The sequence below is a fragment of the Malaya genurostris genome, chromosome 3 (assembly GCF_030247185.1).
Source record: "Malaya genurostris strain Urasoe2022 chromosome 3, Malgen_1.1, whole genome shotgun sequence".
Lineage (NCBI taxonomy): Eukaryota > Metazoa > Arthropoda > Insecta > Diptera > Culicidae > Malaya > Malaya genurostris.
This window is the reverse complement of record NC_080572.1, coordinates 247,299,733-247,315,600: the sequence shown is the minus strand read 5'-3', so window position 1 is coordinate 247,315,600 and position 15,868 is coordinate 247,299,733. Positions and strand designations below refer to the sequence as shown.

General features: G+C 36.2%; 1 protein-coding gene across 7 annotated transcripts in view; it reads right to left on the bottom strand.

The window, feature by feature from the left end:
* The window catches only part of LOC131434911 (uncharacterized), a 435,240-nt gene that overhangs the window by 311,221 nt on the left and 108,151 nt on the right, over positions 1–15,868 (bottom strand). For all 7 annotated transcript variants that reach the window (XM_058602177.1, XM_058602175.1, XM_058602176.1 and 4 more), the window contains 3 exons: positions 8,256–8,430; positions 7,845–7,958; positions 7,056–7,143 (listed from right to left, as the gene is read on the bottom strand). In XM_058602177.1, the coding sequence (XP_058458160.1) occupies positions 7,056–7,143; positions 7,845–7,958; positions 8,256–8,430 (377 nt within the window). The remainder of the gene's footprint in view (positions 1–7,055; positions 7,144–7,844; positions 7,959–8,255; positions 8,431–15,868) is intronic.

Here is a 15,868-nt window from a genome sequence, read left to right as displayed (position 1 = left end):
TGCAGTGTTCTCTCGCATACAAATCTGTGATTGCCTTAATTGTCCGGTCTTCTTATAGCTAGGAATCTTTGCTTTAAATAGGTCCGAACAAGCGATAGTGAGATATTTTTTTCATTACCACTCAGTTAATGGAAAATACCGCGAACATTTGCTTGATATATACTTCAAAGCAAATACTTTGATGCTTAGCAGCTAATAAAGCCAACTAGTTTTCTTTGAAATTCCGTTGAAAAAAAATAATGAAGAGAGGATTAAACGCTGGGAAATGAATTTATCTGTTTTAAATATGTTATATTTCAGAAGTATGACAAAGCGGGCGTACATTCGACCATCTTTCATTTGTCTTTATTTTAATCTCTTCCAATACAATATTAACACAATTGTAGGATTCGGCGAAATGACCCTGGTCCATTTTCCAGTGTTTCACAACTAGCGATAGGGATAACTGTCGTTCAGGTCATCCAACTGTCAAAGTCACTTCTTGTGTTTCGTTCAGTAATCTTTGACAACAATGGATAGGTTTGCTCTTGAATATCGCTACTAAATTGTGAAAAAAATTTTTGGAACATTAGTTCAATTCGTGAAAGGCATACAATATTTCGTGATGTTTTTGGCCATCACTGACGAGAAACACTTTTGGTTCAAAGGGTTTGTTACCCAAAAAACTGTCGTTTTTGTAGCGAAAGCATTCCTCACGAAGTTCTCCAGACACCATTACACCCAGTAAAGTGCACTGTTTGAAGTGGAATCCTCGTTGGTAGCTTCATCGGTTCAATCGGGTGAAACGATTGATTTATTGAAAACTTCTCACGTTTCAGAGCCCGAGAAAGTGCGAGAAAGTGGTAAAAATGAACCGACTGGGTTTGTACAGAAGAGTCGAAATAACTGTAATGCCTAAAATCATATTCAAAAACTTATTGTGATGAATTAATCTTTCAATAATAAAACAAATTTAGGGCAAAAACTTACATAACTTTTTCTGTCGTAATTATGAACGCTTATAACTTATTCATTTCTAGATGGATGTATAAATTTATTTACCAATCGAATCGGAAGCATTTAACTTAAACATATGAGATAACGTCGTTTAAGTATTTCAATAGTATACAATTGAAAAATTGGTTGGAATTGACGTATGTTTTCACGAGCCAATCCTAGCTTGCCATAATGATATCATTCTCTCGACCGTACGAACTATCGTACAAAAGGGAATCGATAAATATATGACCCGACGTTTTTATCCACAGTTAGCTTCGGACTGTTAGCGAGGCAAGTTGATTAGTGAGTGGATGACAAAACTGAAAATTACATTCATTCGCTCAAAGGATAATGCACTGTGTGCGGTGTGTAGATACTATTTTCTGTCTGCTCCACACCATATTCGCTTGAGTATATTGAATATCAATCAGCTGTTGATTTTGATTCTCAGGTAACTAGCAGACAATTTATTTCATTTCGATTCATTTTTCGGATCTAACTTGAAGGGTTTGTATTGAGGTGATTTTGTTGATGGTTTTGCCACATTTAACTTGATTCGAAAGCATTACTTCAATTTTGTACGTTTAAAAATGGGTTGATTTGTCGACAGGGTCATGTGCATACTGAAATTTCCATTTACGAGCGAAATGGAGAATCGCATATGGATTCATTTCAAAGTTGTGTTATGAAAATAATCCTAGATACTTTTTTTTTATTAAATGTGGCTGAATACTATGAGCTATCTTTCATTAGATTAGTAGCGCTTAGATATTATTACTAAACCAAATAAATTAACCTACAAACAACAAAAAGAAACTGTTGTTTGCACTTAACAATCAGTAGGTTTGAAAACATTTAACTCAAACAAAAGTATTTGATATTTATAATAAGTACTTATAATAAATCTGTTCAAATTGACTGATGTTTCAACGTGTCAACCAGAGCACGTGAACCAACTTGATGAGTGGATGTCAAAGATGATTTTGTCTATACTTTTTCAAATCTCTCCTTGTTGGTATTTTGCAATGGGTTCGTTGAAAACCGGAAAGCAATAGTATTCTTTATTATAACATTTCAAATTATATGATTACAATTGAATAATGTTCAGTTCCAATTTTCTGTCGTTTTCTAAAGAAATTAACAAAATGTATAGTCATTGGAAGTAAATCCATTGAGAAAGCTGAAGTCCTTAGATATGCGTCAGCGTTGTAAATTTTTATATAGGCTCATCGGATACACCAATATGTTGTGGATTTCACGTAAGACCATTATTCAACGTTACCCAATAACATGCATCAAACACAGCAAACAAATCACCAGTGGCGCTTGTCGTGAACAGAAATGTCTATTTAAGAATGAAACCGGAAGTTCGAAAAATAAACTTTTATTATGAATATTATTATAAATACTTGTTGAATGCACTTGATGATGATGTATTAGTAACGTAAAGCTCTAATTTCCCAAAATTTTACATTAGCTTTAGAATCCTATATCAAATATAAATCTGTTGACGAGAGATTTTGAAAATTGCTTTTTTAATGTCATCATGATCGGTCATGTCTCGTACACAATGCTGTAATTTTTTAAATGTTGTGACACTCTAGAACAAAAACATTATTTATTTGATGATAGCGTTAAGTTCAAGGTACGTGCATTTAGCCTCGGAGAGGAGGTAGAATGAATCAATTTTGCAAAAACAAAGCTAAACTGTGTTTATTCATTCATTGAATGTTCCGGAAATGTCAGATTTAAATTGAAATGTTGGTTATCATTTTTGTCAGTTGCTTTTTTTCTAATTCGACTTTTAAATTCATAAAAATCGGGTTATCTCTCCGAAAAAGGAAGCAACATTGCTTGTTCTATACACACTAACAGACGATCTTAACGGCCTGAATCGAATAGTATATGACAATGAGCTTCCATGAAGTAGAGATGGTCGGGTAACCATTTTTTCAAACATGAACCCGATCGAAAATAAATAATTTTTACCTGTAACCGCCCCGAACTAAAGACAAATTTTTCTTCCAAAACCCGAACCCGACTCATCGATACTCAACACGAACCCGAAAAAATTCCCGAAACCCGACCAAATGTTTTAACCGACCCGACCCGTATTCGTTGAAAATGCAAAAGTCGCCAACCGTATCCGACCCGACCCGAACAAACATACTTTTTTCTGTGCTCGAACCCAATCAATACCCGTCGGGTTCGGATTCGGGTCACCATCTCTACTGTGAAGACATCATAGCTCTGTAATAAATATAGTGCCTAGCGGGCTAACTTACTGGTCAGTGGGCTGGAGTTGTCGCACGATTGCCGGAATAAAACATGGACTATGAGATGCTCTGGAAGAAAGCTGCATGTATTTGTTAACTGTAGGACAGACCTTGCACTCAGATCTTCTGTCATATTCCGGAGACGAGATGTGCTAAATTTAAATAAAGTGAAGTAAGCAAATTATTCGAGGCTGGAAGTGTGTGGACACTTGCTGTCCAAGTAGCAAACTGAAGAAAAACGGTCCGTGATCGATTCGGAACAAATGATCAGTGAAAGATAAGCCATATTTTAAAGCATATGGTATTAGGGTGGTTCTAATTATTAGGGTGATCCAAAAATTATTTTCCGTATGTGTTGAGATAGAGGACTGCATCCTTCGGCAAAATTGTAGGAAAACTTATATCAAGCAACTTTGCCGAAAACACTATTGTAGTATCTCTAACGGTTTTAGTGTTACAGCTATTTTAATAGATCAACTTAGGGTGTTCCTAAAAATATCAGATTTTTTGCTCTAGCTTTCTTAATATTCACTTCTCGATTTTGGTGTTTTTGAATATCTTTTAGAGTTTGTTGAAACCAATTTTTTCATGACTAGCGCATTCAGGTAGCGTTTTCTGAACCGAAGTTATGAGCAAAACTAGTTCAAAAACAGATCATTTTTAAACTGCTATATCTAACATTGGAGCAAACGAAAAAAAAATCGGTTTGTTTCATTTGATAGAAAATACTTTCGAGCATGTTTATAGAAAAAATGGCGAAGGAGATATTTTTTTAAATTTTTTAAATTGTGTTCAAACATTGGGTTTTTTCATTGAAAAATGCTCTTTCATGTAAGACATTTATTAGCTATACATATTAAAATAAGGTATTGCTGTCTTCTAGCGTGTTAAAATTAAAAATGTTAATTCAGCTGCATAATCGATAGGATGGTGTACACTCACGTTGGTTGTTACTCTATTCGATAATGCTATTACAGGATCAGACGTTAAAAGAAATCGTTTGAATACATCCTCTAGATTCACTAAACGATTGAAGTTCTGCGGATGGAACTGCCTATACTTGCGAATTGATTTATTTCGACTCTCTTGCGCTTCCTTACTGTACATTATTTGCTATCTGTTTGGTTCCCTTGCGATTGATTGTTGAGCAAGAAGGCTGGATAATCTGGAACAACAATTATCCTTCATCTGTTTCCCTTTGCTGCCCAGAATAATAATCTTTCAAAAGGAAAACAGGGAACTTACAGCAGGAAGTGGACAAAGTGAATGCAGAAATTGCAGAGCTTTCTCCCACAGTACTGGGAAAGTATTTGTATCAACGAAGCTAGTGTTCTGCCTGAACGATACGAAAGTGTTAAACGACATAACAGGCATACACTCCCAAGCTTGATACATATGCAAGCGCTCAGGAAGAGCTCTGAATTTTTCAAGAACTGAAACAAATGAGAATAATTCAAACAAATATCATTATGGAATTTCGCTTCTGCACGCAATGATTCGATCTATGGAACTTTGGCTAAAAGTGAGTTATTGTTTGCACATTGAGAAACCGACATGGCGCGTGTCCCGACAAAATCAGCATGTCAAGGAGCAAGAGACAAACATTCTAACGGCATTAAAAGAGCGGCTAGGGTTACGTATTAGCAAAGACATCATATTAACAAGATATCCAGCTCGCACATTTCTAGAATAAATCATTGGAAACATCCTTTTTTGCGAGCATGGTGCCCTCAGGTGAGTCCGCATCGAATCTCGTACATTGAAGTAGGGAAGATAAACGTCAAAATCTTGCGCGCCAAAATAGCAGCACTGCGCACCCACACAATTGACATGATATGTTGAATGTGATGCCGTGTGATGGCGTTCCTATACTGCAGATTGATTTCGCTCCAAGCTGACAGGGTCTAGCATTGGTGAACCATTACCTGGAGGCGGCAATTCGAATGATGGTATCTGGGCCCGTAGATTTTTCAAAGAATATAACACAGTAGCGCAAATCATCGAGTTAAATGGAAATATACTTGAACGGTTTTTTATTATTTTAACGTTGATAAACAGCAATGTGAAGATTTCGGTACCTGCTTTCCAGGAGAATTCGTTTTGTGGAGCTGTATGGATGGTATGCTCTGTCGCCAACCGTGCATAAACTTCTGGTGCATTGGACTGCAATTATAAAACATGATTTGCTTCCTATTGGTATGTACAGTAAGGAAGTGCAAGAGAGTCGAAATAAATCAATTCGCAAGTAAAGGCAATTCCATCCGCAGAACTTCAATCGTTTAGTGAATCTAGAGGATGTATTCAAACGATTTCTTTTAACGTCTGATCCTGTGATAGCATTATCGAATAGAGTAACAACCAACGTGAGTGTACACCATCCTATCGATTATGCAGCTGAATTAAAATTTTTAATTTTAACACGCTAGAAGACAGCAATACCTTATTTTAATATGTATAGCTAATAAATGTCTTACATGAAAGAGCATTTTTCAATGAAAAAACCCAATGTTTGAACACAATTTAAAAAATTTAAAAAAATATCTCCTCCGCCATTTTTTCTATAAACATGCTTTAAAGTATTTTCTATCAAATGAAACAAACCGATTTGTTTTCGTTTGTTCCAATGTTAGATATAGCAGTTTAAAAATGATCTGTTTTTGAACTAGTTTTGCTCATAACTTCGGTTCAGAAAACGCTACCTGAATGCGCTAGTCATGAGAAAATTGGTTTCAACAAACTCTAAAAGATATTCAAAGACACCAAAATCGAGAAGTGAATATTAAGAAAGCTAGAGCAAAAAATCTGATATTTTTAGGAACACCCTAAATTGATCTATTAAAATAGCTGTAACACTAAAACCGTTAGAGATACTACAATAGTGTTTTCGGCAAAGTTGCTTGATATAAGTTTTCCTACAATTTTGCCGAAGGATGCAGTCCTCTATCTCAACACATACGGAAAATAATTTTTGGATCACCCTAATAATTAGAACCACCCTAATACCATATGCTTCAAAATATGGCTTATCTTTCACTGATCATTTGTTCCGAAGACATCATAGCTCTAATATCCGGACCACTGTGCATTGATTGAAGAAGTCTTTGTGAGAATATATTCAGAAAAGTTGAAGCATTAGAAAGGAAACGTATAAAGTTAACAACCATTGTTAAAGTTGTTACATTCATATTCAAAAAGCAACTAACTGAGCTCAAAAATCAAGTTTTCATTTTCAAACTACAAATCAAATGCGAAACAGAATTGTTCATCAAAAGAACAACCAACACAACAAAGAACTAAGTTCTCTAGCAATCTCACATAATTAGTAACGAAAACCTTAACTTTTTGTGCTACATCGTCTCTCCGGTAACTACTCCCAGTCGCTAAACGTCACATCAATCGGCATATGAAAGCGCCCCTGGGAAAGACAGCAGTGGTCTCCAACAATAGATCCGAAAAGGCTAAAATCGCTACTAAACGGGTTTGAACAGACCCCCTCTCCCCTTCCCAGTTCCAGTGCTATCGACTGGACAAAAAATCTCAAAGGGCAAAAAAAAAAGAAATGTGGAAACCACTTTTAACCAAACCCCAGGTGTTTTCCCGTCATCAGAAGTTCCCATCGTAGTAGAGATAGGGAATGTGGGTTGCAAAACGCCCGCCGGTGGGTTCAAACCCTCCACACCGAGACTGCACAAGGCTTTCGGGCGAAAAACGCAAGGCGACAACACACCACGTACCACGTCTCTCGACGTCAGGAACAAGTGCTTCGTTAATACCTACCGTATGATGTTTGGCGGGACTTACCTTAACACTTTGATCATCTAAATCATGGACTAGGATTCTCCGTTTCTTGTGTCTTTTCTTCTTGCAATTGTGGTGATGGTGATGATGTCTGGACATAAAAGGCGGGGGAAAGAAAGCAAAAGAAAGTAAAAAGATACAATGGTTTCATTCAGTGGTTGGAGTATGATGCTCCTCTGTCTCACCCCCCCCCCCCCCCCCCCTTCATCAGTAGTGCACGCTAAGCTGAGAGCAGCAGTGTCAAGTGGAAGAATGTTGATGTTGTTTGTTCAAGCGGCTCGAAGATGTTCGTTTAAGTATATTCTTCAGATATGTGGAAAGATCTATATTAATGGAATTTTTAGTGTAGGAGAAGAAAAATTAGGATTGTGGAAAAACCACATTTCTAGGATCATTCTAAACAAGATAGCAAACAATTTTTAATAAAACACTCGATCTACTCTTAAATAATAATATTCAGTTTATAAAAGGTATGGTAGAGCAAACAACTTTAATTCGGTTTTGTTAAATGGAATTGGAACATAAAATCGTGTTTTGCTCTTTCAACTGATTTTTGGCTAGTAAAAAACCATCAATTCCTCAAAAGTGTGATTTTGTTTCGAAACTGAAAAGATTGAATTCAAATTTGAGCCGTTGATCAGTTTTTAATTCGTACGTATCGGAAATTTCAAATAGTTCAAATTTGAAAATTAACAACCCTTCAACCGAGTATCCTAATTCTTCTGACCGACACTGCTACTGCTCTTGTTCCGCCCAGCCCGGACTGCATCATGCATCCCAACACGAACTCACCTATGTTTATGTCTTCTTTTATGTTCAGGCACTATTGAATCCAGCTCGCCGTGTCGGTCGGATTCAAGCTGTAGCGAGACGTCGTACATAAAGTCTTCATCGTATGGGAATTGGCTAAAATTGTTTCCGCGAGGAAGGCAGAGAAAAAAAGATAGAAGAGAAAAAAAAACAAGTAAATGATGAGAATATGTATAGCGATGCATTGAACCGTTTAAGTCACTATTCAAGCCAATCTGAAAATCCCCCATAGATTATGATCCTATTGTGTTCATCAGACTCTATGGCCTATGGTTTTGTTTTCTATCATCATGATGTGCACTCAAGCGATGAAAAGGAATAAAACGGAAAAAAGCTATTTTTTTGCCTATAGAAAACAATCCGCGCCCCTGGGCTAGTCCGGTACAAACTTACATCGGTTGATTCGGTGGCCGACTAAGGATACAGTGCTGAAGCCCGCTGCTTCCGAAACCTCCATTCGTCCCGCTGGGTCCGGCCACCATCGATCCGCCGGCTCCACCTCCGCCTCCGCTACCGGTGCTAGTGGAAGGAAACACAATTACCGGGTCCGAGCAGCGCTTCAAGTATTCTAGAACAGGAGGATGAGAGACAAAGTTACTTTGAGAAAATCGACGCTCTTGACACCGAGAAAAGATGTGAGGTGAAAGAAGACGTGGATGATTCGATTTGGTGCCGTCGTGCATGATGCTTGGTCAATGTCGGACCTTCCTTGAATATATTTTTTTTTCAGGTCGCGTGACACCAGCTGCAGACAATTTTTCCTGGACCGAGGGTGAACCGTCATGATTGCTCATTGTCCGTTATTGGTACTATCAGGATAATACGGTCTGGGTATCTGGGTGCTGAATGTGATAGCCTTCGGTGAGGTGATGATGCATGCTGCCAATCAAGACCGGTCGATGTACTACAGACACACTTACAAACAGCGTTACGGCTGGCTACTGCTAACATTCATGTACATAGAAAACGAGTAAACGTGTGCAAGACGATTATTAAATAGGAAAATGATGATGCCTAATGTGGTGTGACAACACAGAATCAAGCGTTGAAATGTGATATTGTAGATGGTACAGAGCATAATTCTAGTGGTGAGTTCAACCTCTAGCTTTGCGGTCACACTCGAAATCTTTGAATCGTATATTGTGTGCTGGACAAGAAGTTGTTTTGAAACCATTGAATAAAAAATTTTGACCAATTTAGGAACTGGCTTATACTTTATATTTAAAGCGTATATCTATTATTGGCTGTTTTCTAATTTTCATCTTAGACTCGTAGTCAGTGCATAAGAGTTTATTTTGAACTGCTGACCTCACTTAGTAATACTACATTGACCACTAAGTACAAACTTCTGTATATTTGTGTAGCAACGTAATTAAAATGTGTCGAAGTTGCTTCCTAGTGAACAAAAGATAATAGTTATTCAGGGGTTTGCATGTTTTTGTGCTTTAGTCCCATTACTATTATTGTTTTTAAAGCTTCTATCCAAATAAAGTTTAAGCTTTACGTCTGCTTAGCGATTTGCGTGGAACTACTTAGTGGCTTAGCAAATAAATATGCACTGTCATGCACTGATTACTCTGAAGATACGTCGTAAATAAAACAAAAAGTCTTTGACTTTTAGACACGGAGCAATTTCAGCAATTTTTAGATTTGAATGAAATTTCGTACACGTCTTTACTTTGGCAAACCATTCATTTTTCACGGTTAGAGAGACCTATTCGACGAAAAACTTGAATTTAAAAAGGGCGAATGAAGCGGAAGCTGTTACTGATACAAAACTTGTGTAAAAAAAAATGTTCTAGAAAATATGTTGAGTCCACTAAAAATCTATTTTTAAAAAATATTGAAAGCTTTTTCGTGAAATAGAGAAGTAATCGAAAAAATGGAATTTTAATCCACCTAGTGGTGATGCTTTTCTGATTTACGCCAGAGAATCGATTAAATTCAGCATTCAATCTAACAAAGTAGTTGGAAATAATTGGTTCTTGGGTATATCAGTTGAGAAAGGCATGGAGATGGTAAACTATGGAGTTGTATATCATTCCCCTAGTTCAAGCGATCGCCAGTTTCTGGAAATTCTAGAAAACTGGTGGGAAAATTTTGTAGATTTTAGTAAACTTAATATTATTGCGGGAGATTTCAACGTTGATTGGCTCAGTGATCAGAGTTCGAATAACTTGAAACAGTTAGCAGAATTCTTACGTTTCAAACAAACTGTGAATGAATTTACAAGAATTTCGAGACATAGCAGAACTTTGATAGATGATGTATATTCCAATTTTGACGGAGTTTATTCGTGTGTGGAGACCGATTGCAAGATTTCAGATCATGAGACAATTGCAATTTCCATAGCGAGTATCCCTAGAGATGAAAAAAACACAGTGAAAATTAAATGTTAGAAAAAATATTCAAAGCAAGCCATGTCTTGACTTGTGTCAAGAAGCTTGTGTTGTACGCAGTTGACTGGAAATTTGGATCGCAGGGCATCTATTCTTATGGACATATTAAAAAAGTGTACTAATAAATTAGTAACTGAAAAGTACGTTAGTTTGAACAGCTCGAGTAGCTGGTACTCAATGAACCTCTTACGATTAAAAAGAGATAGAGGGATAAACAGTACAGGAGGTTCTGTAGAACTAATAATAAATGTCACTGGCGTGGTTATACCAATGCACGAAACATTTATTCACGGGCCCTGAAGAAGACTAGATGTGAATATGTTCAGAGGAAGATCGATCAAAATCAGAAAAACAGCAAGGAGTTATGGAAAATTCTTAAACAATTACTAAAACCTACACATAGCTCAGCAAAAACATTAACATTTAATGGTATAGAAGAGCACTCAGAGGAAGTGATACCAGAAAAATAAAACAGTTATTTCATAAATAGTGTACAACAGATCAATCAAAGTATTGAAATAACACAGCCGATTAGTAATAATTGTAGATTTCTTGAATTTCACCCAATCACTTTTGAACAATTTGAAGATATTTGTTTTAATTTAGGAAAATCGGCTGGTATAGACAATGTCAACTCAAAAGTGATACAAGATTGCTTTCATTGATTTGATTGAGATTATTGATCGCGTTAGAGAGTTGAAGTATCTTTGAGTCATAATTGATGAAAAGCTAACATTCAAATCTAACGTTAACAACATCATTATCAAGAAGGCCAAAAAGTACGGTGTATTATGCCACCAAAAAAATGATTTAACGACCAGTAGTAAATCAATAATCTCTCCTTACATTGACTTCTGATCATCGATTCTGTCCCTTGCTAACAAAACGCAAATATTGAATGCATTACAATGGCTTTCAGTGAGAGTATATTATTTAAGAGAGTATATTATTTAACGGTGGTGCTCATTTTCAAAATCTTAAATGGAATGGTGCCTTGATATTTGTGTGATCGGATTGAAAGAGGAAGTGACTTGCATATGTACAATACTAGAAATGCGTCTGATGCGAGAACACCAAGCTATTTATCAGCCAGATCGCAAAACTCGTTTTTGTTCAAAGGGATAAGTTTTTTCAATTCGATGCCAGGACGAATCAAGCGGGCTGCAACATTAAGGGAGTTCAAAAAATTATATACTTCACACGTAAAATCTATTCTATAATTGGATCCCAAATGAAGTAGTGCAATTTGATTTTTTCGAAACTTGTGTAAAATGACGAAGATTGTATTTTAGTTTTTTTTTGTTTTTTTTTCAAGTAAGACACATTAGGTTGTTATGTTCTGTATGATGATGTTAGATTTTTAATAGCTTGTTTAGTTAAAAAAATTGAGTTGTCTACAAAAGTATGAGCCTTGCGCGCAAAGCAGGTAGAGGCAATCTGTAAATTGAATAAGATTGGAACTGGACATGTTCTCTTTTACTTTTGCGAGCTTTAGCATTCTACGTGTCAAGTTCGAATCTTGACTTTGTAAGATTTGATTAATGATTTATTGATTATATTTTGGAAATAATCGGGATCGGAAGTTGTTGATGGAATTGGGCTTGGCTCTGCTCATCCGCAGTTTCGTTACTCCATCGTAGTTGATGTTTGTACGATGAACTGGTCCGTCGGGAAGGACCAGGTGAATTACTGTGTGATACTGACAAAGATATCGGGTTCGATTCCTGATTTGTTTTCAGTTGTACTTTAGAAGGAGAATCTTTACCTGTTGGATTAACCAGATCATTTTATATTTAGTTAACTGGTTAAAATATGTGATGTAATATTTATTATCATTTAGATAAATCGTCCAGCTCCCACTTTTGTAGGGGTATGAGGCGGGACCATCATCCTCATCATCATAATACTTATATTTTCAAAAATATCACTAGGAGAATCTGTCAACAACATTCAAACTCCAATAATATTGAAAACTTTCTTTGGGTATAAACTAACATAACCTTTCAAATTTGTAAACAGTTTTGGCAAACTAAGAATAATTTTCGGTTTGTAATTTTAGACGGACTTTACGCTATAATTTCGGAACCGGAAAACGGACTTTTTCATTTCGTTGCGCTTTAATTTAATTTGAATCTCTCAATACAGATTTTCATATGTTTGTGCTGAAAAGTATAGATTTAAATGTGGAAACCCCGCACGCTACATGAATTTGAACAAAATACGTTGTTCGCAAAGGCGATGGTGTTTTGTTTTTCCATACCAGCACATACCGATGCGTACCGATTTTGTATCGTCATTTTGTGTGACGGTTTGAAAGTTGTGGCACTCATCGCCATATAATTTGGGAAGCGGAAGTCGAAATGTGTGGAAGTGGATGAAATTCAATAGCAGCTTATAGGACCATAAGACCTTTGAAATCGAAGCTGAGCTGAGCTGAAGTAGACCGCCTGTAGTTGCACTGTGCGATTGACCGAGTGAGTGAAAATAAACAATAAACCAGGAAAATAATGTTTGGGAGTCGCTTATCATTATCACGGTGTAGACCCACTTATTGCAAACTTTTCATTAAGAAGCGGGTAGGGTCTAACACTTTTGAAAAATCAAATTTATTTTTTTCTTAATATTTTCTTATAGTAAAACATTTCAAGAATTTTCTGTGAAATTTTCAAGCCTATTAGAACGAAACTCTGGAATCTATGGCTATCTCATTCTACGAAGAAGCAAGAGCTCGACGCACAGGCTCAAGATTTCTACTTCGATTGACTTCAAAACTTGACAAAACATTCTTGAATCCCCAGATGAAGGATGTGGAAATTAGTGACAACAGTAATCCTACAGGAATTTATAACTAATGATAACGCGTGCCAATGAGACTTGAAAAATTATGGAAAATTTTCAGTTTTGTATTTTTGGGGAATCTTGTTATGGATTATATAGAATATTAAAGAAGCATGTACATCAATAATTTGTATGCGTGAGGGTCCTCAAATTGGGGAACATCGTCAATTTGTAACTTCCGAAAATGTTCTTTTAACTCTTCTTATCGCCATAGTTAGGAAAAATAACGACTTCGTTACGGCACGGTTTACGTAGTTTCAATTGACTTAAATTATCAATGCATATCTTTAGTTCTATCGTTTCATCATCTTTCATTACTCATATAAAGCAAAATTAATTAATTTCGTTAATTTACTCGCCCCTCTGTGCACACTTTTGCTGATCACATCGGAAACGATTTCCATTTCCGATCGAATCAGTAGTGATTTTTGTTTCGAATTTAGATCTTTACTGATCTCGACTTGATATGATCATGATCATAAAAAAATCAAAATCACTTAGAGATCAGATCAGTTGTGATTACGCAACGATGATTTTTTCCCTGGCTGATATTACTTGAGATGAAACCAGTAGTGATTTTTTTATGTACGCGATCCGTGATTTTAAGATCAGTAATGATCTTAGATCACCTATGATTTTTGATTTTGATTTTTTCGATTGACTCCCCAGCCATGTGTATGACTACAGATTTTCAACGCATATTTGGAAAGGTCAATCACTGGAATAAAATTTACGTTACGGCATCTGTAAGAAAACTACACGAATTTATTTGTACACCTTATTTCATACACCGCTTTTAAGTGTCAGTCTTGAGTCGAATTGGTCTCTCTATCGGTGCAAAAACAAATGGTGTGCCACACTGAAGACGTCTGCATAGTCCTTGCCAAATCGAAGTATGTGAAGTCCGATGATTTTTTACTTACTTCTGGAATTGCGCTACTGGAACTAACACCTTTGATTCAGTCAAGTGTCAATCTTTCTTGTACATACGTTTCTAGATTTATAGAGCTTATACGTCACTTATATAGAGCTTATACGTCACATTATATTTTCGGAGCCGGAAGTATCTGCAATTTTATATTCAATCTAAATATATGATTCAATAGTAGCATTCAAGCGAACCGAGGATTTTTGAAATAGGATTGGATGACTGCGTCATTTATATATTTTCGGAATCAAAAATAACAGCCAATTGATTCCAAGAATTGATGTACAACCAAAGAATAACTTTCAAACAAGCCTAAGTTTTTTAAAATCGGTTCTGCCATCAACAATTTTCGTTGAGCTGTGTCGGATAACACTAGGGGTCTCCGCAGCTCCGATCTAAAGTCGGTTTTTTCATCAATTCTATATGAATATACTACCTTGATCAAATAGTTCCAGGAATCACCACTGTGTGGCGCTTTCAGTCACCGGATAAGATTTTTTTATTTTTTTATTTTTTGCCTTTCTCATATAGAAAGGCTATGCAATCACTGTGAAAATCGATTTTTAATCGAGGCCGAATGTCATATACCATTCGACTCAGCTCGACGAACTGAGCAAATGTGTGTGTGTGTGTGTGTGTGTACGTGTGTGTGTACGTGTGTGTATATGCACTCACTTTTCCCAGAGATGGCTAAGCCGATTTTCACAAACAAAGATTCAAATGAGAGGTCTCATAGTCCCATAGCCTGCTATTAAATTTCATTCCGATCCGACTTCCGGTTCCGGAGATATAGGTACCAAAAAAGTGAAACAAATATGCACTCACTTTTTTCAGAGATGGCTGAACCGATTTTCACAAACTAAGACTCAAATAAAAGGTATTATGGTCCCACAGCTTGCTATTGAATTTCATTTGAATGTGACTTCCGGTTCCGGAGTTATATGGTAATATGGAAAATTTGAGAAAAAGTTTACACTCAATTATCTCTGGAACAACTCAACCGATTTGTTTTATTTCGTACACGTTGTGTAGTGATGTTAATAATCTTACTACATGTTTTATGCTGCTGATTCACGCTGTTTAGCTTGACTTACATATGCAGAAGTAACAAAAACGCAGGTTCGTTTCATTTGTTAGATTTCGTTTAATTGGTTTAATCGAAATAGAGCATGAGATAGTAAGTATAGGTTTAACTTCGTTCAAAGCTGTTCCAATTTGTAGGTCATATTTGTTGGTAGCAAGCGAACCAACTTCAGCTATTCCATTTATCTTAATCCGGTTTCAGAAGAATTGGAAACGTTGATTAAAAACTGCAAAAAGGATCTAGCTCACTTTTCTTAGATCGATTATCACAAACTTATAGTTTCAAAAGTAAAGTCTTACAGTTTCATACGGAATTCCTTAATTTGTTGTGTATACTACTTTCGGTTCCGGAACTACAGGGTAAACAAGATTTATAGAGTTTGTGAGATTAGGTCCGAGCAAATTTTCCTATTTCTTTTCAATAAACAGTTGTTTTTGCGAATTTCACGGTTATATTTATGATGTAATGCGTAATATGAGAAGGCATCATTACACCACTAGGTGGATTAAAATCGGTTTTTGTACTTTGTCACACCTGTCATTGAAATTCTATCAAATTTTTAGCTTGACATTTGTAAAAGTTACGCTGTATATCTGCAATTGTTTGTGTCCTCGATTTTGTACAATTGTCAAAATGGAATTAAATATGCAACAACGAGTTTGCATTGAATTTTACGTTAAAAACGGTTTCAATGGTGCGACGATATTGCAAATGTTAGAAGAGTGTTTCGGCAACGTTACTCTGGAGAAAACAGTTG